This window comes from Tiliqua scincoides, chromosome 15 (genome assembly GCF_035046505.1).
Source record: "Tiliqua scincoides isolate rTilSci1 chromosome 15, rTilSci1.hap2, whole genome shotgun sequence".
NCBI lineage: Eukaryota > Metazoa > Chordata > Lepidosauria > Squamata > Scincidae > Tiliqua > Tiliqua scincoides.
In genome coordinates this window covers 4,542,380-4,566,808 of record NC_089835.1, presented here as the reverse complement: position 1 = coordinate 4,566,808, position 24,429 = coordinate 4,542,380, and the positions used below count along the sequence as shown (strand labels likewise).

The window sequence follows — 24,429 nt, the reverse complement described above, 5'->3', positions numbered from 1 at the left end:
CCCCTTGCAAAGGTCTTTTCGTACAATAAAAGTGATCCTACCAGATTGTTCTAGGCACTATTCAGTACAAGAGATTATTGAATGGCGTTACACCAGAACCGCCCCTCCGAGGGGCCTCAGCTCCTTCCTCAGCAAGGTCTGCCCTGGAAAGGGACGAGTGGTCACTTTTGTCGCCGCTGGCTAGCAGTGGGACTGGAATGGGGTGTCCCCTGCCCTGGGGGGGGGCAAAGTACTTGACGGGGGGGGGTGAAATAACCAGAACCTCCCCAAAAGAGAAGACAAGCCTCGCATCTCTCGGATAGATGAAAAAGTTTGTTCCTGAGATATTTACAACCCCCTGGGTCTGTCTCCCTCCCCTGCCTCTGAGTCTCTATTCTGCTGCCTGCTTCTCTCCTAGGGCCTCCGCTTGGGGCAGAGGGAGCTGCTCTCCTCCAGCTTCAGCTTCTTCCTTCAGTTCTTCCGGGAACAGCTCCTGGGGAGGGACTTGGATGCCCAGCTCGGCCTCTATCTTCCGGAGCCGGTCCTTGAGCGCTTGCAGATGCTCCCGCATGGCCTTGAGGGTCCTGAGGCAGTCCTGGCAGCTGCGGAGGGCCTTGCTGCCTGCAGGGCACAAGCGGGCACTGAGAAACGAGGGCCAAGGCTGGAGGGGGGGGTTGCCCAGGTTACACCCCCCCACCATCGGCAATTCTCAGAGTCCCCCTTGGTTTCCTGACTGCCTGCACTGATGGGAGGGAGTCTTCCAGCTCCTTCCACTGGAGAGGCTGCCAGAGACCAAACCTGCCCAGACCTTCAGCCTGCAAAGGCTTGGCCACTGAGTTGCCTTTCCGCAGGCCTCCTCTCTGGCCTCCGGCCTCCAGCAGAACCACTGCCCGCATGTCTGCAAGCAGGTTATTGCAACTCTCCGGAGGGCTACGGCCTTGGTGTTCCTTGTCTGAGAATATGAAAGCCAAGATTCTTGGGAGCCGAGACTCGAGCCCCACACCACCCTTGTGCTCCCATAGAATTGTAGCCCACACATGGCGTGCTCAAGGGAGGGGGACGGAGGCCCACACTCAGCCTTACGTTCCTGGAGATGGTGGGCCTGGGAATCCCTCACGCTCTCCAGCTCCTGTAAGAAGACCTTCGTATCTGGAGGGGGACGCAGAAGGGACACGGCAGGCAAGGGTGCAAGCGGGGCAGTCTCGGAGCCGGGCGCGTCGGTGGGGGGTGCATGCGCAAGGGCGGTGGTGACGGCGTGGCCTTCCGGGTCACCTGCCAGGCAGCAGAGAAAACGGCATCAGACAGTGGAGCTCGGCCTGCAGCACAGAGGGGCCAAGGGTCTCATCTTCCTGCTTACCACTCTTGGCCGCTGCTGTCTTGGGCTTGGGCTCAGCCGGGCGCTGTGCCTGAAGGGGGCACCCTAAACAGAAGAAACCCAGGATGGGCAAGGGAGGGGCTGTCCCACCCCTGGCAAGGCAGCCCTCCCCAAACCAGAAGGTGTAAAAGGGCATCCTGGACAGGCTCTGTCTGCCACTTGCACAGCCGGAAGTCCCTTACCCTGAACAAGCCGGGCACCAATCCTGGCCCAACTAGCAGCCCCCCTCAGGCAGGGGTCTTTTCCCAGCAGCTACCAGAGCTGGTTTTGCGGAAGCTGAGACTCACCCTCCCTGGCTACGGCATCAAGCCCTTTCTCCTTTCTAGCTCTTTCTCCTGGCTCTTCATCTTCCGACAGTCTTAAATAAGAAAGGGGGGCGGTTGCACAGCTGCCTGGTTGAGACCTACATGCTGGCAAAATGCTGCAGGGGCCAGGGATTGCCCCCTCCCCCAGCCTCCACCTGCACATCCTTGCCCTGCCCAGAGCCCTTCTCACACCTGGAGCTCAAGAAGGGGAGTCACTTACCTGTCGTCCTTTTCGTACCTGGACCTGGAACAGGAGAAAGAGAAACATGGGCAGGGAAGAGTTTTTCTCTGGCTTGGCCCCACAAAGCTCCCAGACTCTGGCAGGGCAGCAAGGGCAGTCCGACACACACAAAACCCAGTGCCCGCTCACTAGAGAGTGGGCAAGCCTGTTCTTCTGCCCGCTTGCCGCTACACCAGCAGCGATGCTTCTCTCAATGTGCACAGAGGGCCAGTGGTCTACAGCCAAGGCTACCCTGTGGCGAGCTGAGATGCCCCCAACACCCCTCCACAGGCTGTCACCTGGACTCTTGGCACAACAGGACACAGGCAAGCTGGGTCACAGCTTGCCCCAAAGATTCCAACAGAGCTGATGTCACTCCCAGACGCAGATCCTGGGGCAGGGATCCTGATATCTTGGCCACCACTAGGCTTCAGAACATTTCTAGCAGCCTCAAATCAAGGATTACCTGCGATGGTGACGCTTGCAAGAGAAGCAGCTCATTGTGAAGCCAAAGGGTCTCTCGAGGCTAGGGTTGCCAACCTGCAGAATCCTCGTAGGTCTCCAGGCAGCCCAGCCTGCAGCATTCCCGGGTCAGTTGTGAGGTCAGAGCTTAGCTGCTGGCTGGTCAGGCCAGTATCCATCCTCTCATGTGTTCCTGCTTCCCCCCACTCCAATGCCCTTCTGCTGTGCTGGATGATGCTCGCCCTGACCTGTGGGGAAAACCCCCCATTTCCTCATTTGGGGCCTACCTGTCAGAGTGGGGGGGCTTCTGAGACAGTACAAGACAGCCACCATTCCTGCTTTATGGTCACGGTCCCTGTTTGTTGCTGCACACAGGACAGCCTGAACTCAGAGCTGGAGCACTCTTCGGTCCAGGGGCTGAAACATGTCACTCGCTGCTGCTTTCACCCCACCCGCACATTCGCATAGTTCATCCAATATCCGAGTGATGCCTGCAGGTGATCTCTGTGCGCAAGGAAGTTGGAGTTTGGCAAGGCTGCTGTGCCCTGGAGCAGGTGACAACCATAAGGCACGTGGGCTGAATGCAGCCCCGAGAAGCCATTTATCCAGACTCGGTTAGAATTGGGCTCACCCAGCTCTGTAATTGGGCTATCTGGAAAATATGCACAAAATTCGCTCGTTTGCTGGGTGGGTCTATCAGGTGTCCATCAGGTGCTAGATAGGTGTTGGATATGTGCTAGATAGGCGCTATATAGGTGTTGGATAGGTGCTAGATAGGTGTTAGATAAGCACTAGATAGGTGCTCGATAGGCGCTAGATAGGGTTAGATAGGTGCTAAGGCGCTATATAGGTGTTGGATAGGCGCTACATAGGTGTTGGATAGGCGCTATATAGATCTTAGATAGGCACTATATAGGTGCTATACAGGTGCTATATTGGCGCTATATAGTTGTTAGGCGCTATATAGGTGTTGGATAGGTGTTGGATAGGTGTTGGATAGGCGCTAGATAGGCGCTGTATAGTTAGATATGCACTATATAGGTGCTATACAGGTGCTATATTGGCGCTAGATAGGTGTTAGATAGGTGCTATATAGGTGTTGGATAGGTGCTAGATAGGCGCTAGATAGGCGCTACATAGGTGTTAGGTGTTGGATAGGTGCTAGATAGGTACTAGAAAGGCGCTATATAGGTGTTAGGCGCTAGATAGGTGTTAGATAGGCGCTAGATAGGCACTAGATAGGGTTAGATAGGTGCTACATAGGCGCTAGATAGGTGTTGGATAGGCGCTAGATAGGGTTAGGTGCTAGATAGGCGCTAGATAGGTGTTGGATAGGCGCTAGATATGTGTTAGATAGGCGCTAGACAGGTGTTGGATAGGTGCTAGATAGGCACTAGATAGGTGCTAGGTAGGTGTTGGATATGTGCTAGATAAGCGCTATATAGGTGCTAGATAGGCGCTATATAGGTGTTGGATAGATGTTAGATAGGCGCTACATAGGTGTTAGATAGGCGCTACATAGGCTCTATATAGGTGCTAGATAGGCGCTATATAGGTGCTAAATAGGCTAGATAGGCACTATATAGGTGTTAGATAGGTGCTAGATAGATGCTATATAGGTGTTAAATAGGCACTTTCAAAATGTCAATACTACCTGCATCCCAGTGATATGTTTTACTTTTGCAGGGTTGCAGGCCTGTGTGTTGCACTGGTGTGTGAACGAACGGAGATGTTGCAGGTTATTTCTATGTAGGGAAGACATTTTCCATGGCTGGCAGAGATGCATTTCTTCCATGCACATTATTGCTACGTTGCTGGACAGATCAAGAATGTGTTTCAAGAACCCCCCCAAAATACTTCCTCTTCGTGACATTGGGGGCGTTTCGGCCTTTGCTGTTTCTCCAGACTCCTCCTTTCCTTTGCCCCCAGGAGACACCTTGCCCCCTCTGGAGCCTTGGCTACCTGTGATTCTGCCACCCTGCCCTGGAGCCTCTCGCCGCCCCGGGAACGCTGCTCCCACCAGGCGGTCCAGACCTTGGAGCGGGACTGGAGCCCCCCCGGCCAGCCCCTCCCAGCTCCTGGCGCCCCGAGCACTGCAAACCCTTTGGCACACCGGGCCTCCCTCCCTGCCTTCAGAAGGGAGCCTTGCACTGCAAACCCCTCGGGGCAGGGACCTGACCTTCCAGCCCAGCCTGCTAAACGCGGACCAGCCAGCGGGGGGCACTGGAGCCCTTCTGTCTAGCAGACCCAGGAGAGGGAGGAGCCAGGCTTTGTACCACGTGCCCAAGGCCGCCAATGAAACGCCCCCATAGAAGCCCTGCGCGCGCACACGCACACAGCCGCTTCTTTCCGCGTCGCTTCCTTCCCCCTGTTGGCGAGATTCTATGGTCTCCACGGGCACTTCCGGGTTTGGGGCCGGGAAAGGCCAGCAGCGTCACCGCGCGCTACGGCGCAAGCGCACTAGGCGCTCACTGATTGGACGCCGCTGTGAGGGAACCTGAAGGCCGCTTAGTTACGCTCCGCCTCCAGGGGGCCGAAGAGTCGCCGCCTGGCGCTTACTTCTTCACGGTCGCTTACAAAAAAAAGCACGGTTTGGGCGGGGGGAGTGGTCCTCACCGGAAGTCCCTCCTCCCGCACCGGAAGTTGCGCCCTTTCGCCCCAGCAGGGCCACTTCCGGCACCTCCCCGCTCCCAGGAAGTGACGCGCGAGGTGAGTCAGGAGGGCGGAGGGGAGTGTGGGCGCCGCGGAGGCGTTTCCGTTTCCGGTGGCCGTGGCTGGCTGGCTGTGGCTGGAAGGAGCGCGCGGGCCCAGCGGGGGGAGGGGAGGCCGGGCAGGGCCGGGGGCCGGCCGAGGAAGGGAGCCGCGCGCCGCAGGAGCGGGAGGCCAGGTGAGGCGGGGCCTCGTGGGGGGGCTGGCCGGCCAGAGGCGCCTGGGTGGGGGCCGCTGGGGGTGGGGGCCTGGTGGGGGGAGGGCGAGCCCCAGGCCCCCCCGGCTGACCTGAGGCTCCTGGGGGAGCCCTGCTGAGCCCCTGGGTGTGTGGGGGTCCAGGGACCCCCTTCCCTTCCCCCCAACTGGCCTGGGGGGCAGCCCAGGACCCCCCAGCTGACCAGAGGCTTCTGGGCGGGGGGGGCTGAGCGAGGGGGAGCCCTGCTGGGCCCCTGGGTGTGGGTGGCTCCAGTGACCCCCCTCTCCTCCAGCGGTTCAGGGGGGGCAGCCCAGGCCAGAGCTGCTGACCTGAGGCTCCTGGCCGCAGGGATGGAGAGCCTTGTTGAGCCCCTGGGTGTGTGGGGGTCCAGGGACCCCCCTCCCATCCTCCTCCAACAGGCGGGGGGGCAGCCCAGGCACTCCAGGGCCCCACCCCGGCTGATTCCCTCTTTGGAGACCCCCCCACAGGACACAGCCCCCGTTGACCCCCTGCCCAAACACAGGAGGGCGAGGCAGCTGGTGTGGCAAGCATACCCTGGGTGTTTCCCATATGGGGGGCGTTTGCCACCTGGCCTCTTCCAATCCACCCCACCTGGGGGGGGGGGGTTCCAGAAGGAAAAAAGGCTCTGCCGGAATCAGGCTGGGTCTGGAGCTGTGTCTTGGCTCACCCACCTTCTCTGCACAGACTCCTGCCTCACCCTCCTCTTACCCGCAGTTCTGCAGCGCTGGCCCTTGGCAGGCAGGCAGGAGCCTGGACTGAGCTTCCCTCCCCATTCCTAGCAATGGTGTGTCTGCCATGAGTGACAAAGGGCAGCTCTATTAGGCCCTGTGCCTTGCTGACTGGGGGGGGGGGCTTAGCCTGTTGGTGCTCTCTGGAGTAGAACCACCACCACCCCCTAACTGCCAGAAGAACAAGCATCCTCTTCCACAGCCTCCCACTCTTCCCCCAACACCCTTCCGACTCCTGGCTCACTCTTCCCCTTTCCCCCAGCTCTGCAGCACTGCTGTGCAAGGAGGAATCTTGGCAGGCAGGCAGCAGCCTGGCCCAACCTTCCCTTCCCGTCTCCCTGCAATGGTGCGTCTGCCATGGGTGGCGGAGGGCAGCGCAAGCAGCCTGGTTAGGCTTCATCCTTCTCCTCCGTCTCCTGCTGCTTGCTGGCCCAGAGCCAGGACTCTTCTGGGACTCCCATGAAGCCTCCTTGCCTGAGTCAGGCAGCAGCCGGGGAGGGTCACGTGCCTCTCTTTCTGTGGGAGCCAAAGAGCATGGAGGGAGAAGCACCTGGCTGGGTTGTGCCCCACATGGGTTTCGTCAGAACAGGGTAATTGGTGGAAGATGTGCCGCCGCCTCCAAGGGGGAAGTGGGGCTCCTCCTCTTCCCTGCTGGCTGCGCCCCGAGCCCTCGTCTAAATGAGCTTGCACAGTCCCCAGCTGGGAGAACTCTCCTCGTGTTTGGACTTTCCCAGCCTGAGTGCTCTGCTGTTGCCTGCCTCGCCGTGGGATTTTGCAGGAAGACAGAGCAGCAAACCCTAGAGGCTGCCTTGGCGGCCCTTGCTGAATTGTTGGGTGTCCTCTAATTGCAGCCGTGGTGCTCTCAGTCTGGACGCTGGCAGGGTTGGTTAGAGGCAACCCCCTTGGGGTGAAGGAGAGGCTGCGAGGTTGAGCGTGGTGATTGAGCGGGAAGATTTAATGGTGGTTTTTGTCTCTCCGAACATACAGCAAAATCAGCAGGATGAAGGCAGGCTGCCCCATTGTGGAGAAGCCAGAAGGAGGCGGCGGCGGCGGAGGAGGTAAGGCACCTGTCTTCCTGCAGCCGGTCCCTCTCAGTTTTGATGTCTGTTTTCCCTTTGGGCGTGAGGACAGGCCTGGACTCATGTGTGGCCTGCCACCCACTGCTTCGCAGAGGCGTTAACTCAGCCTTTCTTCTGGGCATCGACCTCGTTACGGCGTGTGGTCCCGTCCTCGTTTGTAGTGCTTTCCAGGCAGGACTGCAGGCAGATAAGAATTTTGAGCCGGGGGACCAGCACCTCCCGGGGGTGACTCCCGGGGCCCTGCACACGTCAGGGGTGAGCAAAGAACTGGGAGGGGCATGAGTTCCATGAGCTGGGGCGGCGGGCACCTGCGGATGGTCCTGGCTTCAATCCAGTTAGGTCTGGGAAAGGTATCACCTTGATTGAGACCCCAGCTGAGGGTGGGAAGTGGAAGCTGAGGGGTGTACAGTGCTGTGATTTTTCCCCCTGCTGTCGTCTGCCGTGTTGCGGGCGCGCTTTTTGTTGTCACGGTTTGTAATCTTTTTGTTTGACTCCACAATGTTCCTGTGAGAGAGAGAGAGCAAGCCTCTTAGCCAGGGAGGTCTGTTTGAGTCCAGACCTTCAGCCCCAGAGGCGCTTTGCACCACCAGACTTGCATCCTCACACAGTGTTTCGCAGTTGCAGACAGGTAAATGGTAGGACCGAGCTCCTGTGCAGCTCTCGTGAAGGAGGCTCCAATAAGGCTTTTTCTCTTTCTGAACCTAAACCACTTTTCTGTGAAAAGAATGGCTGAAAGTGTCTTGCAAAGGAAAAACCACGTTAGAAGGAGAGGTGGCCAAAGCAGAGCAGGCTGGTATCCCATCACAGAAGGACTTCTTGGGAAGGAAGGAGGTTGGCTTAGGAGGCCCTGTTTCTCACCTGCCCCACCAAACAGTGGTTCTTTTTTCACTGGGCTCTTCAGGCTATCACTTCCCCGACTGGGCCTACAAGACGGAGTCCAGCCCGGGCTCCCGGCAGATCCAGCTGTGGCACTTCATCCTGGAGCTGCTGCAGAAGGAGGAGTTTCGGCACGTCATCGCCTGGCAGCAGGGCGAGTACGGGGAGTTTGTCATCAAGGACCCCGACGAGGTGGCCCGCCTGTGGGGCCGGCGGAAGTGCAAGCCCCAGATGAACTACGACAAGCTCAGTCGGGCCCTCAGGTGAGGACACGGCGAAGGGGGCTGGGGGGTCAGAAGCCTGGCGAAGGGCTTGTGTGGCAGTTGAACGGAAGGCACTTGTGTCCCCACCTCTCGTGCCTGAAGGTTACCCGGTGGCAAATCCCCTTCAGTAGGTGACAGAATCCCACAGGACAGTGAGGTGGAAGCCGACCACCGACGGCTCGTGGAAAGTGGGCCAGCAGGGCAGAGCTGCCGTTTCTTTGTTGAGGAATTCTGTGGTCTCAAATACTTGGGTGAAAATTCTCTGCCCGTGAACCTGGGGGGGCGAGTCCCGTTGAGCTCACGAGGGCTTGCTTCTGAGTAAGCTGCGTGTTAAGAGTAGCGTGCTGTTGAACTTACGGCACACACGATTAACCCAGCTGGATCAGACCCACCTGGTTCTGTGTCCTGCTAGCAACTGGGTGTCTCCAGGGAGCCCCAGAAGTAGTGCCTAGAGGCAAGAACCAGGCAAGAGCTCTGTCCTGCTGTTGCCTTCAATCAGCAGGGTGTTGAGGCTAGGCTTTCTTACTTTTGTAGGCCCTTTCCTCATTCTTTTCTGCCCTGGGGCCCTCTTTCAAAATCTGGGTCAACCTACAAGGAGGAGTTGTTTTTGCTGCTGCCTGTTAAAGCAGTGTTTCCCAAACCTTTTAGCCCCAGGACTCACTAAATAACAATGAGTGGCCAAAAAGAGAGGTCTAGGAAGAAAGAATACTTTGTTTAACAATAGCAATAATAAATAAAATAAATTGTTAATAATTGTGGCCTTGCATCCTCAAGGCTGCTAGAGACCTGATGTATATTATGTGCGTATAGTACTACAAGGAGGATAGGAAAGGCTGCCTTGTTCCCAGGAGCCCCCCAGCTCTGCCTGGAGGGTGTGCCTCATGTGGGGCGTGTTGGGCTCTGCTCTGGTCCGACTGGGAACGTGACTCCAAACAGGCAGGGAGGCCTGGGAATGAACTGGACCCCTTGCGGTCCTGAGCGCTCGTCCCTCCAGCCTGTCCCAGCTTGCCAGGTCTGCTTTGGGATGACGTTGGGGTGACATGTCCAAAGCCCTGAAGCCTCCTTCTCGCATGCTCCTGCCTCAGGGACGCATAGAGTTCTGCCAGGGCAGGGGCCAAGGAGAGACCTTAGCCTGGGTGCCCTGCAGCTCTGCCACACACATGAGGGTGCCCTCTGACCCCTCTCTGCTGGCACAGCCAAGATCAACAAGGCCACATTTGCATATGCGGCAGGAAGGAAGCGGCCCAGGGCTGGGATTGGTTTACGGGAGGGGAAGCAAAGTCCTTTGGGTGAGCCAGCAGCACCTGCTTCTAGGAGGAAGGTGCTGGGTGTCCCTTCCTGATCTGGTTCTGCCTTTGATTTACACAATCAAAAAAATACCTGTATAATTATTTTGGGGGGGAGGGGCGCCTTCCCCTGTGCTGACATTGTGGTGGTTTTTTGCTTGCCAGGTACTACTACAACAAGCGGATTCTGCACAAGACCAAAGGGAAGCGCTTCACCTACAAGTTTAACTTCAGCAAACTGGTGATGCCCAACTACCCGTTCATCAACATCCGGCCCACTGGTGAGCAGGGACCGCCTTCTTGCTGCCCGGTCTGGGGTGGGGCAGGGCCAGGTTCGGATCAGGGCAGCCTCCCAAGTGCCGTGTTTCACCTGTCGGGAAGCGAAGGGCTCTTGAGGTGGACACGCTCCCTGGATGTTCAGAGCTGTCTTTGGAACAACAGCAACCCTTCTTCCTCAGTCACACGCCTCGCACGTTGACCACGTGACTGAGGAGCAACCCCTCTGCCAGTAGGTCCAGCCGTGCTGCTTCCTGCAGCCCGTACACACCCCAGGAGCAGCTGCCACTTTGGGACGGTCTGTGCCAGCGTCCTTGGTCACCCCCGTCTTCTGGTTGGGCTTCCTGTCCGAAGGGGTGCCACTGTTCCTTCCTGCCCTTTCCAAGCAAGGCCTGGAGCCTCAGGCACTCCTGAAGGGCAGCTGTTCTGAACCAAATGCCTTAGGGCCTCCTCTGGTGACCTTTGCCCAAAGTCTACTCCTGCTGTTAGAGAAGCCCCGTTCCCCGACAGCAGTTCCCTGTCCCTCCTTTGGGAATGGGGCAGCCCCTCCAGTGAGCAGCCACAACGCCTGGCCTGTTAACAAGCAGCAGAGCTGCAACTTTTGGCGAATCAGACCAAAACCCCTGGTCAGACAAGCGTGTTCAGGAAATGGTTATTAAGAGGTCTGTTCCAGGCCCTTGTCAGGGCTGCCAGAAGAGCCATTGCTCCGGCAGTCTCTTAAGAGGGGAGGCCTCTTCCAAGGGACATTGCAGTAGCTGTCTGCTCTGAGCCGGAGGTTGGACTAGATCAGGGGTGCTCACACTTTTTTGGCTCGAGAGCTACTTTGAAACCCAGCAAGGCCCGGAGATCTACCAGGGGGGAAGGAAGCGTTTGACAGACACCCCCTTTAATGTATGGAGCCCCTGCTGGAGTCTAGTCAGTTTCGTCAGCTTTGTTGCTGCCTGCCTGAAGAGCAGCTAAAGTGTCAGTTTCAGTGTCAGTTTAGCTAAATATGTCAGTTTTGTCTAGTCACTAGAGGAAACTGACATATTAACAGTTTGGAGAGACAGGGCTCCGCCATCTACTCATTTTGCCTCGCGATCTACCGGTAGATTGCGATCCACCTATTGAGCACCCCTGGAATCTAGTCCGCTAAGGATCCTTCGCACTTTGACGTGCTGCGACTGGATGATGTATCACCTGTGTACCTGTGTACTTCCTTCTTCCTTGCAAACAGAAGTGCATTTCCTTCTTTATGTGCAAATATAGGCAGGCTTAGAGTCACCACCTTAAGGTTCTGTGGGTTGCTACTTCCTTAAGCTAAAAACACAGGACAGAAAAAATGATACGTGGTGGGGGTTTTCACTCTGGAGCAGGGGAAGCTGGGCTCAAGCCCCTGTCCCTTTTCTGGGTTGGAGCAGAGGCTGCGGAGTGGAAGGCGAGGCTGTAGGCTTGGCACTCCGAGGACCCTGGCAACAGGTCTGGGCGGCTCCTGCCTGACACTGCTCGCCCAGGCCCCAGCCTCCCCGCTCCCTGGCACTCCCTCTGCTCCCTGGGGCTGGCACAGAGCAGGCGAGAGGCGGCAGGAGCCCTGGAATGTGTGCTCACTGGGGCAGGCCTGTGTTCTCTCGCCCGAGGAAGAAGGGAAACCTGTTTGGGAGGAGACTGCTGGAGCTCAGCCCTGAGACCAGGCGGCAGCTGCGCCTGCGGGGAGCAGGGAGGTTGTGCTCAGTGTCCAAAGGCCATTTCCTTGGCTGAGGGGTGGCAGGAGCCAGCTTCCCCGCTGTCATGGACTGCAGGAGTTGGAGGCGTGGCCTGGACCCTGGTGCTTATTTGCACCTGTCTTCTCTGTGTCCGGCTCATGCCGCCCCCAGACCGCAGAGTCTGCCGGTCACCTGTCCCCTAACGCGCCATCTCCTTTCCTCCTCGCTCCAGGTGTTGTCCCGCAGAGCGCCCCTCCGGTCCCAACAGCCTCGTCCCGTTTCCACTTCCCACCGCTGGATGGCCACTCGCCCACTGAGGACGCCCAGCCCAGCCGCTTCTTGGGCCGCTCGCTCGGGCCGTCCGGCCAAGAGGCTCTGAGCAACGGCGGGGTTGGCGAGAAGTCCTCTCCGGGTCCCGAACTGGACGGCGGCTCTCCAGATTGGCGGCGGGGGGCGGACCCCCTGCCCTCCCGCAATCCGGCTGCCCCCGCAGGCGGCCTCGGGCCTCAGAAGCGCAAGCCAGACCTGGTGCTCCCGCTCTTCAGCCGGCCAGGGTTGTATCCTGACCCCCACAGCCCCTTTGCAGTGTCGCCACTCCCAGCCCGCGGAGGGGTCCTGAATGTGCCCCTCTCCCCGGCCTTGTCCCTGACACCCACACTCTTCTCCTACAGCCCCTCCCCAGGCATGAGCCCCTTTGCCGGCAGCAGCTGCTTCTCCTTCAGCCCCGAGGAGATGAAGCACTACCTCCACTCGCAGGCCTGCTCCGTCTTCAACTACCACCTCAGCCCCCGGACTTTCCCTCGCTACCCGGGGCTGATCGTCCCACCCCTCCAGTGCCAGCTGCCTCCTGAGGATCAGCCCCAGTACCCCATTAAGTTGCAGCCCCCTCCCATTGGACGCAAAAACCGCGAGCGCCTGGAAAGCGGCGGAGGCTCTGGGGCCTCCCAGGCACCCCCAGCGCCACTCCAGATTAAGGTGGAGCCCATGCCGGACCAGGAGGCTGGCGGCGAAGAGTCCCCCGAGAGAAGCCCAGGAGAGCGGGACGAGGAAACGAGTGCAGCACCGCCCCCCAGAAGCCAGGACCGTGAGAAGCCCCTCTTTGCTCGGCCTGCTGCTCCCCCCTGGCCTGCTGCGCCGCCCGGCCCTGCCCAGAGCAGCAGCCCAGCAGTGGAGAAAGCTGCCAAGCCGGAAGACGGACCCGCCGAGAAGGCCCCCCAGGAGCCTTTGGGGGAGCCAGGGGCCCCGGAGAAGAGAGAGGATGCTGTGATGCCCCCCAAGCTGCGGCTGAAGCGCCGTTGGAATGGGGACTGGCAGGCCGATGCCCCCGAGGTGGGCCAGGGCAGGAAGTCTCACTGGGACAGCAGCAGCCTGGCCACCCCACACATCCTCCTGGCCCCCAAGGCCGCAGTGGATACTTAGAAACGCCGGCGGACCCACGGCACTGGGTGCCCCTGAATCGTGATGTAGCAAAGTTTGCCTAGGTGGGGAGGAAGACGGAGGCTAGAACGGGCTGACTGATCCAAGGTTTTGGGGCGGGGTTGCTTTGTTTGTGACTTGCAGTATGAAACACAGTTCTGTCGTGCTCAGAGAGGCGGGTGGGGGCGGAGGCTGGCCTCTTCGGGCCAGGCTTGCTTCTTCCACGCGCAAAGCCACTTGACTGTTTTCCGGAGAAGCTGCTTCCGTGTGCTGCTTCCGCCGAAGCCGAGGACCCGCTTAGGCTCCCTCCCCACCCCCCGCAGCTTTTATAGAAGCAAGATTTGGTCTGAATGTATATAGTTCTCTTTTACGGAAATCAACGAGGGCCTTCCCAGCTTCAGAACCGGGGAGTGTCTCATTTCTGGATTGGAAGACACGCGCCTTGGGGGTGGGTCGGGTCTGCCTTGGGGGTGGCTCAGGTCTTTCAGCCTGAGAGCGGAGGTGGTAGGCCGGCGCGGCCAACCACAGGGCTCTGCAGCCTTAAGTGTAATGTCAGGGCTTGGGGTGGGAGGGGCAGGACCGTGTGGTCGCACTTCTTGTTCCAATATTGACAAAGCCATGATGAGCCGTTGTAAAACCTTTTCAGGGACGAGACAGGAATGTGGATTTATTTATATGAGGATAAGAACCCAAATGCCTTTAAGAAGACCACCCCCCCTTTCTCATTTTCCTCCTGGTCTTTTGGGGGGGGGTGTTTGGACAGAGCCTGCCCACAAAATGAATGTTGGGGGGGCTCTCCTCCCTCCCTCCCACTTGCCCAGCTTGCCTCCCCTTCTTGCCTTAACTCTGACGTCCAGGCGGCGATGGTGGGCATCTGCCTCGCGTCCGGAATGGCAGGGAGGGGGCTGTGTGGAGAGCCTACTGCTCAGGGAATTGCAAACCAGCAGGCAGGTCCATGTGGTGGAGAGGCGGGCCCTGCTGAGTCCACTGGGGGGGGCTGGGGAGTGGGGGTCAAAGGGAGGATACATGGTTGCGGACCCACTCCTTCCCCAGGGAGTACTGTTGGGAGCCGGTGTCTTCCCTGTGGAGGACCAGAAGTGAGGGGAGGCAGGGAGCTGTGAGGTGCTCCCTGCGTGGCCAGGTGAGGGCCGTGCGTGTGAGGCCAGGCTTTCAGGCACTGCTGGGCTGAGACCCCAGACTCTGGGGCAGGGGTGACCCCATAGAAGCCTTTTTCAGATGTGTGACAGAGCAGTTGGGAGACAGTTGGTGTTGTGGTGTACACAGGGTGGTGTGTGCGGCAAGTGGACAAGGGGTCTGGGGCAGGGAAGTGCCATCGTCTTGCCCCCAGGCGCATACCTTATGTTGGGTGGCTCTCCCTGGCTTGGGCCACTGTTCCTGGGGTGGCAGAGTCAGAACCCAGAGCCCTGGGGGCATGGAGGCTTGCCCAGGAAGTGAGGGGTGGGGGGCTGGCAGCGGCGTTGGCGGCAGAGGGGCACTCAAACTCAGGAACTGAAACATGCGGCCTTGGATCAGTGAATGCAAGCATCGGTCCCCCTAACCCAAGTGCCCAGATCGGATGTGGGGCTGGAGTGGGCGGGTGGGTGGAGAGGGAGGTCTCTTGGTCTCCTGCTGCAGACGGCTCAGGAGTGGGTAAGGCTCCCCTCATCTGCACCTCTCCCCGCCAGCAGCGCTGGCACTGCAGAGGGAGCCCTCTCGTTCAGGGATACGGTCTCAGGTTCTTGGGGCAGCGGGGGCGCTCTCTGGGCCAGGCGGGGGGGGGCGGATCTGCCCAGGAAGGGAAGCAGCTCCCCCTTCCCTTGGCTGGTCTTGCAAGGGGGCACACCGACCAGAATCTCCCTTCACAGGGGCAGCCCGTCAACAACCACACACTTTGCAGGAAAGTCTGTTGTGCCAAATACCTGCGCTGGTGGAGGGGGCCTGCGTGCGTTTCCGCTTGCGGCAAACCAGGAGCACGTAGCTGGCATTTTTTTAAACCAATTTTTGATTTGTTGTTTGTAGAAAACACGACAAAGAAAAACAGGAAAACTTGGAAAAATTTGCAACTCGCCACATCGCGCCCCACCACCTGGTCAGAGAAGGCTTTGCGGGGTGGTGGGGTCCAGGAGCACTCACACCACTCCTCCCCTTTGGGGGGGGCGGCTGGGGGGGCCTGCTTGTGGCTTTCAGACCCTGCCACGGTCAGTGGCGCCTTGACAGCTGCGGCAAGAGGGCTGGGTGCGGAGGGGCGCCTGGCTCCTCTCCCCCACCCTGCGCATCATGCAGCCCTCAGGTGGGCCTCGCCCCCGGGTGTGCCCGGCTTTTGGGCCTGCCACCTTGTCTGAAGTGGCACGTTCTGGCCTGTGGGGAAGGTGTTGCTTCTCCTCTTTGCCTGGTCCTGCAGCCTTGTCGGGCGTGGAGGTGTGGGGCAGCAAGCTGCTGGGGTTGGATTACCCCCCCAGCTGATGGCCAGCACCCTGCCCCTCTCCCACCAAGACGCAGTCCGTGGGCTTTCTCGGCCGTGGCCAGCGGTCATTCTACAAGAGAGGCATTTGATTCGCTGCCCCCCTTTTAACAAACACCATCACCCTTTTGCTTTTGAGAGGTGATTTTTCCCCCCCACTGGTCTTGTGGCTCCTGGGTGGGTTTTAATGCGTCTTATGGCTCCTGGGTGGGTTTTAGTGCACGTGTGCAAGGCGGGCAGGCGACTTCTTTGGTTTGATTTCCATTTAGACTTTTTGGAACTGTTCGATTGTTTTAGAGTGTTTTAAAATGACAAAAAGTATTTACTGATGATTTTTTTTTTTCTGGATGTTTTAAAAAGAGAAAATTAATCATGACTTATTATTATTATTATTATTATTATTACTTTTTTTTCTGCCTCCCCAAGACCCAGTCCTGTCTCCCTGGCGCTTTTGACTCTCCGCAGCAGGGATTTTTGTGCGTCCGAGCCGCGGCACTCTTAGCTTGAGGTATTTTTTTTGTCCCGTGTAAGGCAGGATTTGAAATTGTGTGTAAAAAGACAAAAAAATGGAAAAAAAAAAACATTAACTAGCCCATATGCTTTTGTGCAGTGCCTTTTTAGACGTTCCACTTTATAGAAAGTCTTCAACAACAACAACAACAAAGAAAGTTTGGCATATATATTATATATATGATGTAATGTTATAGAAATATATGTATAATATACATATTTTTTTTCCAGGGGTATCTGATAGCTCTGTATTTTGTTATGGAAGTTGATATGAAAAAAGTATTTTACCTCAAATTTTAAAAAAAAAGTTAAATAAACCTTTGAAATTAGCCTGGCGGAAGGCCTGCCTCCCGGTCTCCCTCTCTCTCTCTCCCCCTCCCCCACTTCTTGGAGCAGCACATAGATCTGAAGCCTCCTCAGGTACCTCTCCTTGGCTACCTTCTTGGGTGCTGTTAAGTCTGTGTTTGAGGCTTAAGAACATAAGAACAGCCCCACTGGCTCAGGCCATAGGCCCATCTAGTCCAGCTTCCTGTATCTCACAGCGGCCCACCAAATGCCCAGGGAGCACACCTGATAACAAGAGACCTGCAAGGCTTTCTGGGAATTGTAGTTAAGAACATAAGAACAGCCCCACTGGATCAGGCCACAGGCCCATCTAGTCCAGCTTCCTGTATCTCACAGCGGCCCACCAAATGCCCCAGGGAGCACACCTGATAACAAGAGACCTGCATCCTGGTGCCCTCCCTTGCATCTGGCATTCTGACATAGCCCATTTCTAAAATCAGGAGGTTGCGCATACACATCATGGCTTGTACCCCGTAATGGATTTTTCCTCCAGAAACTTGTCCAATCCCCTTTTAAAGGCGTCCAGGCCAGATGCCATCACCACATCCTGCGGCAAGGAGTTCCACAGACCAACCACACGCTGAGTAAAGAAATATTTTCTTTTGTCCTAACTCTCCCAACACTCAATTTGAGTGGATGTCCCCTGGTTCTGGTGTTATGTGAGAGTGTAAAGAGCATCTCCCTATCCACTCTGTCCATCCCCTGCATAATTTTGTATGTCTCAATCATGTCCCCCCTCAGGCGTCTCTTTTCTAGGCCGAAGAGGCCCAAACGCCGTAGCCTTTCCTCATCAGGAAGGTGCCCCAGCCCCGTAATCATCTTAGTCGCTCTCTTTTGCACCTTTTCCATTTCCACTATATCCTTTTTGAGATGCAGCGACCAGAACTTCACTGTCTCCATCACCATTGTGCACAGATCTTTTAAGCAGCCAGCTCCAGGAGCGAAGGAACGTGCCAGGAGCTGCTTACAAAGCAAGAGGAAAGAGCGTCCAAAGAGTTGCACAGCCGTATTGCAAGACCACCCACTAAAAGCAAAAGGTGTCGCTGTGGCCGCAAAAGAACAGCCGGGGTCACGCCAGGTGAGTCTCCCTGCAGAAGACATCCCACAGACTAGGTGACACCGCCAAGGCTCCGTCTCTTGTCATCCACGCCTGACTTTGGATGCAGGGAACTTGGGGAATAGCCCCTGGGGATGACATTTCTTGGGAAGCAGGAATGGGTGGTCCACGAGTGCCCCAGCCACGTAAGGTTTTCTGGGTAAGCACGCGAGGGTTTTCTGAAATGGGCCAGCAGCGAGAGGTGCTGGTGAGCACTAGCGAGGTGAATTTTCATGCTGCAGTAGTCTAGCCCGGAGGGCCCCCCCCCCCAAAGCATAGATAGGTGCTGCCAGGCTCTCTCGTCCGGGGGGGTGGTGGCACTGGAGCCACTTGGGCTTCAGTAAGATAGGAGCAGCCCTGGGTTGCAGACTCAACCCTTGAGGGTGGAGTGGAGCCCTGTCTGGAACAGGCTGGGCGTCACCTCCTTGGTCAGCTGTCCAGGGAGATGCCCCCATTCAGGTGAAGTGGGGGCAGCTGAGCCCTGTGAGAGAAAGGGAGCCAATCTCCATTCCTGGGGAGGGGGCAGCAGAAGTCAGATGCTGGGGGCAGGAGACAAGAGTCCTCTCCCCAACAAGGCTCTGGCAGCCCATGGCGTATTTTCCACTTGGCCTCTTTGGGGGAAGGTAGAGACAGAAGCCTTGCTCTTTTGATAGGCACTTCCAGGGCACTTGACAGAAGAGCAGCCAGCAAGGACAGGACCCCCCCCCCACACACACACACACACTGAGGGTGGGCTCCTCCCTGGTTCAGGCTGGCTACCCCTTGCCCCATTGCCTTCCTTGGCAACCAGCTGGGCTCAGTGCTGCGCTCAGTTTGGGGGTTTGAGAAGCCAGCCCGCCTTGGCTTGAACGCAACCATGGTGGCACAAGGCAATGGCTGGAAGTGCCTTCAGCCCCCAAAGCCCCAGGAGCTGCCAGTCTGGGTGTTGGTGCAGGGAGAACATGGCCAGAGGCGGCAGTGGTCTGGACCACCACAAGGGCAGGCACATTGGGTGGTGTGTGCGTGTGTCTGTTTTTGCTGTGGGTCTGCAAGGGGCACCCCCTCTCCTCCCACCCAGAGCTGTCACGTTCTCACAAGTGGCTGTTTGCAGCTACTTGGCAGGGGAGGGAGGGGGGCACTATTGATCTGCGAGATGACTCAATTTCACTCGTATTGATCAGGTAATTGCTTTATCTTGGTCCTCATTTGGACACTTTCTTCTCTTCTGCCCTTTCCATTTCTCATCTCCCCCTTCCCCTTAAGGAAACAAATGTGAATGGGGGCAGGAGGAGGCTGGTCTCCAGGCTTGTGGGGCTGCATCTGAAGGTGCACATGGAACAACAACAGCATGAAGGGGGGGGAGAGACTTGCTCCGAGGCAGTTGTCTTTCAATGGCTGATGCTCCCAACAGAGGAAGAGGATGTGTGTGGGCTCGGAATGAAGGCCGGCCAGCCGTTGCAGAAACCTTCCCAGAGTCTCCACCCTTCAGGCCCCAGAGACCCCCCAGGTGCAGAGCAGGAGATGCTGCATCCAGCGGGAAGCCATGATGAGCCAGGCTGCTTGGGCTGAAGTCGCGGCTTGCTGGGCGTGCCTCCATTCTCCCCGCCATGGGGTTCCCCAGAGCTGGCTGACCTGAGCGTCTGCCAACACGCCGGGGTCACGGCAGGCCAGACCAACCTGGGAGGACGGATTTATTTCCCCTGGATTTTGCAACGGCCTCCCAGGGTGGAGGACTGTTCGGCTGCGTGATTGAAGGCCGACATCCGGCAGGCCGGACCCGGGGTAAGGAAGTGGGAAGCTGGCAACGGAGCCCGGAGTTGCCTCACTGACTTCCGCAAGGAGCTTGCAACACCTGGCACACCCTTGGCAGGCTTGGCCCTCGGCAGCGCCTCCACTCCTCTCCCTGGGAGGCCACCAGCTCTTCCTCTGACCCAGATACTGGGGGTGGAGGGGGAAACTCCAGGTCCAGGTTAAGGTGTGCCTCGTGACTGGAGAAAGAGGCGGAATCCTGGCCCCTTCCCACCACAGGGGCAGCGGTCATGGGGCCACGGTCTCCACTTGGTGTGGTCTTGGTCCCCTCTGCCAGCCAGGAGGGGTAACGTGGCGCTGGCTGCCAGGAGTCCTCAGGGAAGGTGGCACGGATCACAGGCATTTCTCTTGGGCAACAAAGAGCTGGTCGTGTCTCTAGCTGGCCCTTGGCCTGTTGCCTTACCAGAGGAGAGCTCCGTGACACCTCTGGCTGCGCCCAGCCCACGCAGTCCAGGTGCTTCTGGAACACCCTGGGATTAGGATGCCAGGATTAAGCCCATTTCTGGGGCTTGAAAGCCACTTTAATTGGCTGTTGCTCTGACAAACTGATCAGCTGGTTGGAAACTCAACCCTGGAGGGCTTCTGCCTCCTTCCCCAGGTAGCCCTCCCTGCAGTCCATGGCCTCCTCCACGTCCTCCCCTTTCCATTCCAGAAACTGTGAACGGCTGCTTAGCGGAGCAGCTGCAGTCCCCTGCAAGGGCCCAGGAAGGTGGGCTGGGGGGGGCAGGTGGAGGTCTGCAACAGCTCCCCCCCCCAAGTTTCTGTGGGCTATTTGCAAACCATACTGACTCCTGCCTGGTGTCCAGTGGAGACCTGCTCAAAATAGGAGCTTGAAAAGGCAAGAGCTGTGTGTTTTAAAAGGGGCCGTGGGGTGTGTGACCCCCCCTACTACGTGACCCCCCTACTGTGTTCAGGGGTCATGTAGACCACCCCCTATGCCTCAGAAGCATGCTGTTCCACTTCTCGTGGGGGTCTGGCTGAACAATGGCCTCCTTTGTACTACATTCTTGAAGCCGCACAATTCCCACCCAGCTCCCCCTCCCACCCACCCTTTCTGCAAAGGCTTCCGGCATTGGCCCGAAGCCCCCTCCAGACCAGAACTGAGCTGCAGGTCCTTCCCCAGCTTGTCCATTTGCCCCCCCCCCCCATTATCTCGTCCCAAGTGCCAGATTGTAAGTTCCTCAGGCAGAGACCTTGCTTCCTATACGCACCTAATAAAATTGTCGGGGAAATGCTAGCATAAGGTTGGGGGGGGGGGATTTGTTCCATTTTAAGTAGCCTGGGGGGGTGGATAGTGAAGACCTCCCCCTCATTTCCCTGTGGGGGCTTGTTTAAAGCCACACAGTCTACCATATTGAATCTTGGGAGTCATGGAACTGTTTATTTAAATACAAAATCCACGAGGAATGACGACAAAGACATGGCGGGACGGAGAGAATCGTGGCACTGGCTAGCAAGTGGCATCTCCTCCAGAACTTGTCCTGGTGCAGTGACGTTGATCCACTTGGTGGGGTGTGTGTGTGTGTCAGTTTGTCCAGCGGTGTGCAGTCAACATTCTGTCCTGCCGCTTCACCAGGGGGCAGCTGGTGATGGATGTCCAGCGAACAGCTACTTCCACCCACCTGGTTGTGATCGAAGCCCCAGCTGGGTCTTAGCCCTCTGCCTGCCTGCACCCCACCCCCCCAAAGACTTTGGTGTTGCTTCCCGGGCCTGTTGGAAGGGAGTTCTCCAGCCCCCAATGTTGCAGACCACGGTAGGGGCAGGTGCCTCCTCCTGGAAGCCAAAGCCTTTTATATAACTTGTCCTTACGCAAGGTGATTAGAAAACACCTTCAGCCTGATCCTGCCCAAAGTTTCCTGGTGCTTAATTGCCACTTGGAAAAGCACTGCAGGTCTTGCAGACAGATCTGGGCCGAGACAGCCAGTTCCTCTCGCCCGATCGGGACACACCGACTGGATGATCCAGTTATTTAAAATAACGACTCTTAGCGTTGGGAGGCCTAGAAATCTTGGAGCACACGCCCCAGCCTCTCTCTCTCTCTCTCTGGTTGCTGTGCCTTTCTGCGGGCTTCCTGGGAGTACCAGCTGAGTTTGGGTAGCTGTGTGGCATGGCTGGGACCTTGGCACACGCCGCCTTTTGAAACAGAGCAGCCGAAACCCCAGGCATTTCTTGTTGGGCGGGGCGGGGAGAGGGTGAGGGCTCCTTGGGGGCTGCATTCTGGATTTGCAAAGTCTCACTGCTGTGCATGAACCGGGGCACCAGCTCTTCCCCACAGAGCTTGCACTCTCCAAGTGATGCACTGGCAGCCAAAGGGGTGGGCGGCTGAGTGGCACGCAGTGCACTACCTGAGGGCCCTGAAGGCGACGGAAGCCAGAGGCTTCATGGGAAGGGGTGGTGTGGAGTGTTGGCCCAGGGCTCCAGGCAGTGAGGGAAGGAGGGCAGGGCAGCTCCAGGTCCCTTCAGGCAGTAGCCAAGGGTCACGGAAGGAGAGGAGAGAAGGTCATGTGCTGGGCTGAGGAGGTATGAGCTGCCCCACATTTTTGCCCCAGGGGGCCAATGGGCACATGTGTCATGTCGCAGGGCCCCACTACGCCATAAGAACATAAGAACAGCCCCACTGGATCAGGCCATAGGCCCATCTAGTCCAGCTTCCTGTATCTCACAGCGGCCCACCAAACGCCCCAGGGAGCACACCAGACAACAAGAGACCTGCAAGGCCTCCTGGGAATTGTAGTTAAGAACATCAGAACAGCCCCACTGGATCAGGCCATAGGCCCATCTAGTCCAGCTTCCTGTATCTCACAGCGGCCCACCAAATGCCCCAGGGAGCACACCAGATAACAAGAGACCTGCAAGGCTTCCTGGGAATTGTAGTTAAGAACATAAGAACAGCCCCACTGGATCAGGCCATAGGCCCATCTAGTCCAGCTTCCTGTATCTCACAGCAGCCCACCAAATGCCCCAGGGAGCACACCAGATAACAAGAGACCTGCAAGGCATTCTGGGAATTGTAGTTAAGAACAGAAGAACAGCCCCACTGGATCAGGCCACAGGCCCATCTAGTCCAGCTTCCTGTATCTCACAGCGGCCCACCCAATGCCCCAGGGAGCACACCAGATAACAAGAGACCTCATCCTGGTGCCCTCCCTTGCATCTGGCCTTCTGACATAGCCCACTTCTAAAATCAGGAGGTTGCGCATACCCATCATGGCTTGTGACCCGTAATGGATTTTTCCTCCAGAAACTTGCCCAATCCCTTTTTAAAGGCCTCCAGGCTAGACGCCATCACCACATCCTGTGGCAAGGAGTTCCACAGACCAACCACACGCTGAGTAAAGAAATATTTTCTTGCTGCCAAGGTGTGGGGAAATGTCTCTCTTGGCCCCAGGCAGGCAGGGTTCGCAGGCCAGGCTCCAAAGCTGTCCTGGGGTGCAAGGTGGGTGAGTTACCACCAGCAACGCCCCCCCCTTCAGTCCTGGAGAGGGACAGGCAAGCGGGTGGGGGGGTGGAGCAGTGGAGGACTGGGCTGATGAGTCCTCCAAGTCTCTGAGACGCGATTGGTATTGATCGCCAGCTGTCACCCTTCATTGCCGCTAATGGGGCATGAAGGGGAGTCTGTCTCCGAGGAGGGCCTGCTCTCTTCCGAATGCTTGGTTTGGGGCCGAAAATTCAGGGGATAGGTGGGGACCCGTTCTCAGAAACCGTCCCCGCATTGTCTGTTCACACTGGGGTGACACCAGCTCCCCTTTCCCTGGCCGGCGCAGGGGCCGTGCTCTCCGATTCACGTATTCCTACCCAAGTTAGAAGATTTGCACCTTGTGCACCAGGCCGTCTTCACCAATCCATTAAAATACATAGACCTTTGATGTGCCGGACCTCCGTTTAACAGACCCTTGCAATAATGGACAGCAGCGGCTTGATGAAAAACCAGCCCCCCCCCCGTTTTGTACATGTGCATCACACAAACACATTCACACTTAATACATTTTTCACAGTAACGGGAGCCACTTCTCTTCTCTCCCCCCCCCCCCGCCCCCATTAGCCTGTGAAATGGCAGGTTCACTATACAGACCAGCGATTTTCAACCTCCTTACGGCCCATCCTATCCACACTTTCCTGGGAGTAAACCCCATTGACACTAATGGGACTTACTTCTGAGCAGACAGGCATAGGATTGGGCACACACCCAGTTGGCCAGGAGGAAGGGGCAGGGTGCAGAACTGGCTGCGATCATCCCAAGTCACTCATCCGCCTGAGCAAAAGATGACTGGTGTCTCCTCTGAGAGACTCATCCGCCTGAGCAAAAGATGACTGGTGTCTCCTCTTCCCCCCCCTCCATTTCTTACAGAACTCCGCCCTGGCCCCGCTTTTTTTGGGGCATTCATTAGCACGCACCCAAATGACATCAGCAGGCCCTGGCGCCGACGTTGCAGGTGTGGGGTGCCTCCGCCCTCCCAACCCTCCCTGCACAGCTGCTTGGACAGGCCGTGGTGGTTGGCCTTCCCCCTCTGTGCCCCACTGGGCACGACTTTTCCTGGAAGTTGAAATCTTCTCCTTTTGGAATGAGTCACCGTCCCACAGAGCAGCCTGTGCCTGGCAGAGCACTCCAAACAGCAGAGCTTGTGTGTGTTGGTGTCTCTGCCCCAATGTGCTTACACTCCACATGTTGGCAGGGAGTGAGCCCAGTGACCCCAGGGCAGGGTCTGATCTTGAGGGGGCAGAGGGCTGCATGGCAGGGGGGCAGCACATTAGGGCCTGGGGAGGCAGTGTAGGTGTCACAGAAGAACATGGGGGTCACTGGAGCAGGGGATGGGTTTGGAGGTCACAGGAGTGCTTCTGCTCAGGTTCAGGGGGGGGTCTTTCCTCCACCTCCTCCTGCTGCAGCCACAGGCGGGGGGGCGGTGGCAAAGAGAGTTGTTCAGCGCTCCAGTAGTGCAGGTGATGGCCTTAATAGTCACCTATCAACATAGCCTTCCCAAACACCACTGCTGCACCATCTTCTCATCTGTTTGGCTTCCCTCCTCCTCCTCAACATTTTATTGCTCCAAATTGGGAGTGCGCCGGGCAACTGGTGGGGGAAAAGGCATATTGATCGCCCCACAAGCAGAGGCAGGTGCTAGAGGAGAAGTTAGGAGAGTGGGGAGGCTGGGAGCTCAGCTGGCAGAGGTGAAGCAGGAACAGGACAGGGCACCCTCCACCCTTGCCCTCAGCAAAGCCCTGACCCTTCTCTGTTCCTTTGGCCTTCTCAGGTCTGCGTCAATGTCGGCCTCGGCGCTTCCCCGGAACCCTTTTGCGGGCAGGAAGCTGGTCATCTTCTGGGAACGGGCACCCAAGAAGGCCAACCGTTGAGCTCATG

The 24,429-nt window shown here is 57.6% G+C and overlaps 2 protein-coding genes across 2 annotated transcripts; one reads left to right on the top strand and one right to left on the bottom strand.

Moving 5' to 3' along the window:
• Positions 1–349: 349 nt before the first annotated feature.
• Positions 350–3,325, bottom strand: LOC136635175 (uncharacterized). The gene is made up of 6 exons (XM_066610323.1): positions 2,346–3,325; positions 1,880–1,903; positions 1,642–1,712; positions 1,337–1,399; positions 1,063–1,251; positions 350–600 (listed from the first exon to the last, which is right to left on the bottom strand). The coding sequence occupies exons 1-6, from the start codon at positions 2,378–2,380 to the stop codon at positions 371–373; spliced, it is 612 nt and encodes a 203-aa protein (XP_066466420.1). The 5' UTR covers positions 2,381–3,325; the 3' UTR covers positions 350–370.
• A 1,810-nt stretch (positions 3,326–5,135) lies between these two features.
• ETV3 (ETS variant transcription factor 3) lies at positions 5,136–13,747 on the top strand. Its single transcript, XM_066610303.1, has 5 exons — positions 5,136–5,228; positions 6,983–7,053; positions 7,976–8,213; positions 9,665–9,780; positions 11,690–13,747. Exons 2-5 carry the CDS (start codon positions 6,996–6,998, stop codon positions 12,874–12,876), a joined length of 1,599 nt encoding a protein of 532 aa, XP_066466400.1. The 5' UTR covers positions 5,136–5,228; positions 6,983–6,995; the 3' UTR covers positions 12,877–13,747.
• Positions 13,748–24,429: the final 10,682 nt, after the last annotated feature.

Coding starts and splice junctions, on each gene's coding strand:
- LOC136635175 (XM_066610323.1), bottom strand. CDS start 2,380: ATGAGCTGCTTCTCTTGCAAGCGTCACCATCGCAG. Junction 1,713..1,879: donor AGGTACGAAAAGGACGACAG/GTAAGTGACTCC, acceptor TTCTTATTTAAG/ACTGTCGGAAGATGAAGAGC. Junction 1,252..1,336: donor GACAGCAGCGGCCAAGAGTG/GTAAGCAGGAAG, acceptor GCTGCCTGGCAG/GTGACCCGGAAGGCCACGCC.
- ETV3 (XM_066610303.1), top strand. CDS start 6,996: ATGAAGGCAGGCTGCCCCATTGTGGAGAAGCCAGAAGGAGGCGGCGGC. Junction 7,054..7,975: donor AGGCGGCGGCGGCGGAGGAG/GTAAGGCACCTG, acceptor TGGGCTCTTCAG/GCTATCACTTCCCCGACTGG. Junction 9,781..11,689: donor CATCAACATCCGGCCCACTG/GTGAGCAGGGAC, acceptor TCCTCGCTCCAG/GTGTTGTCCCGCAGAGCGCC.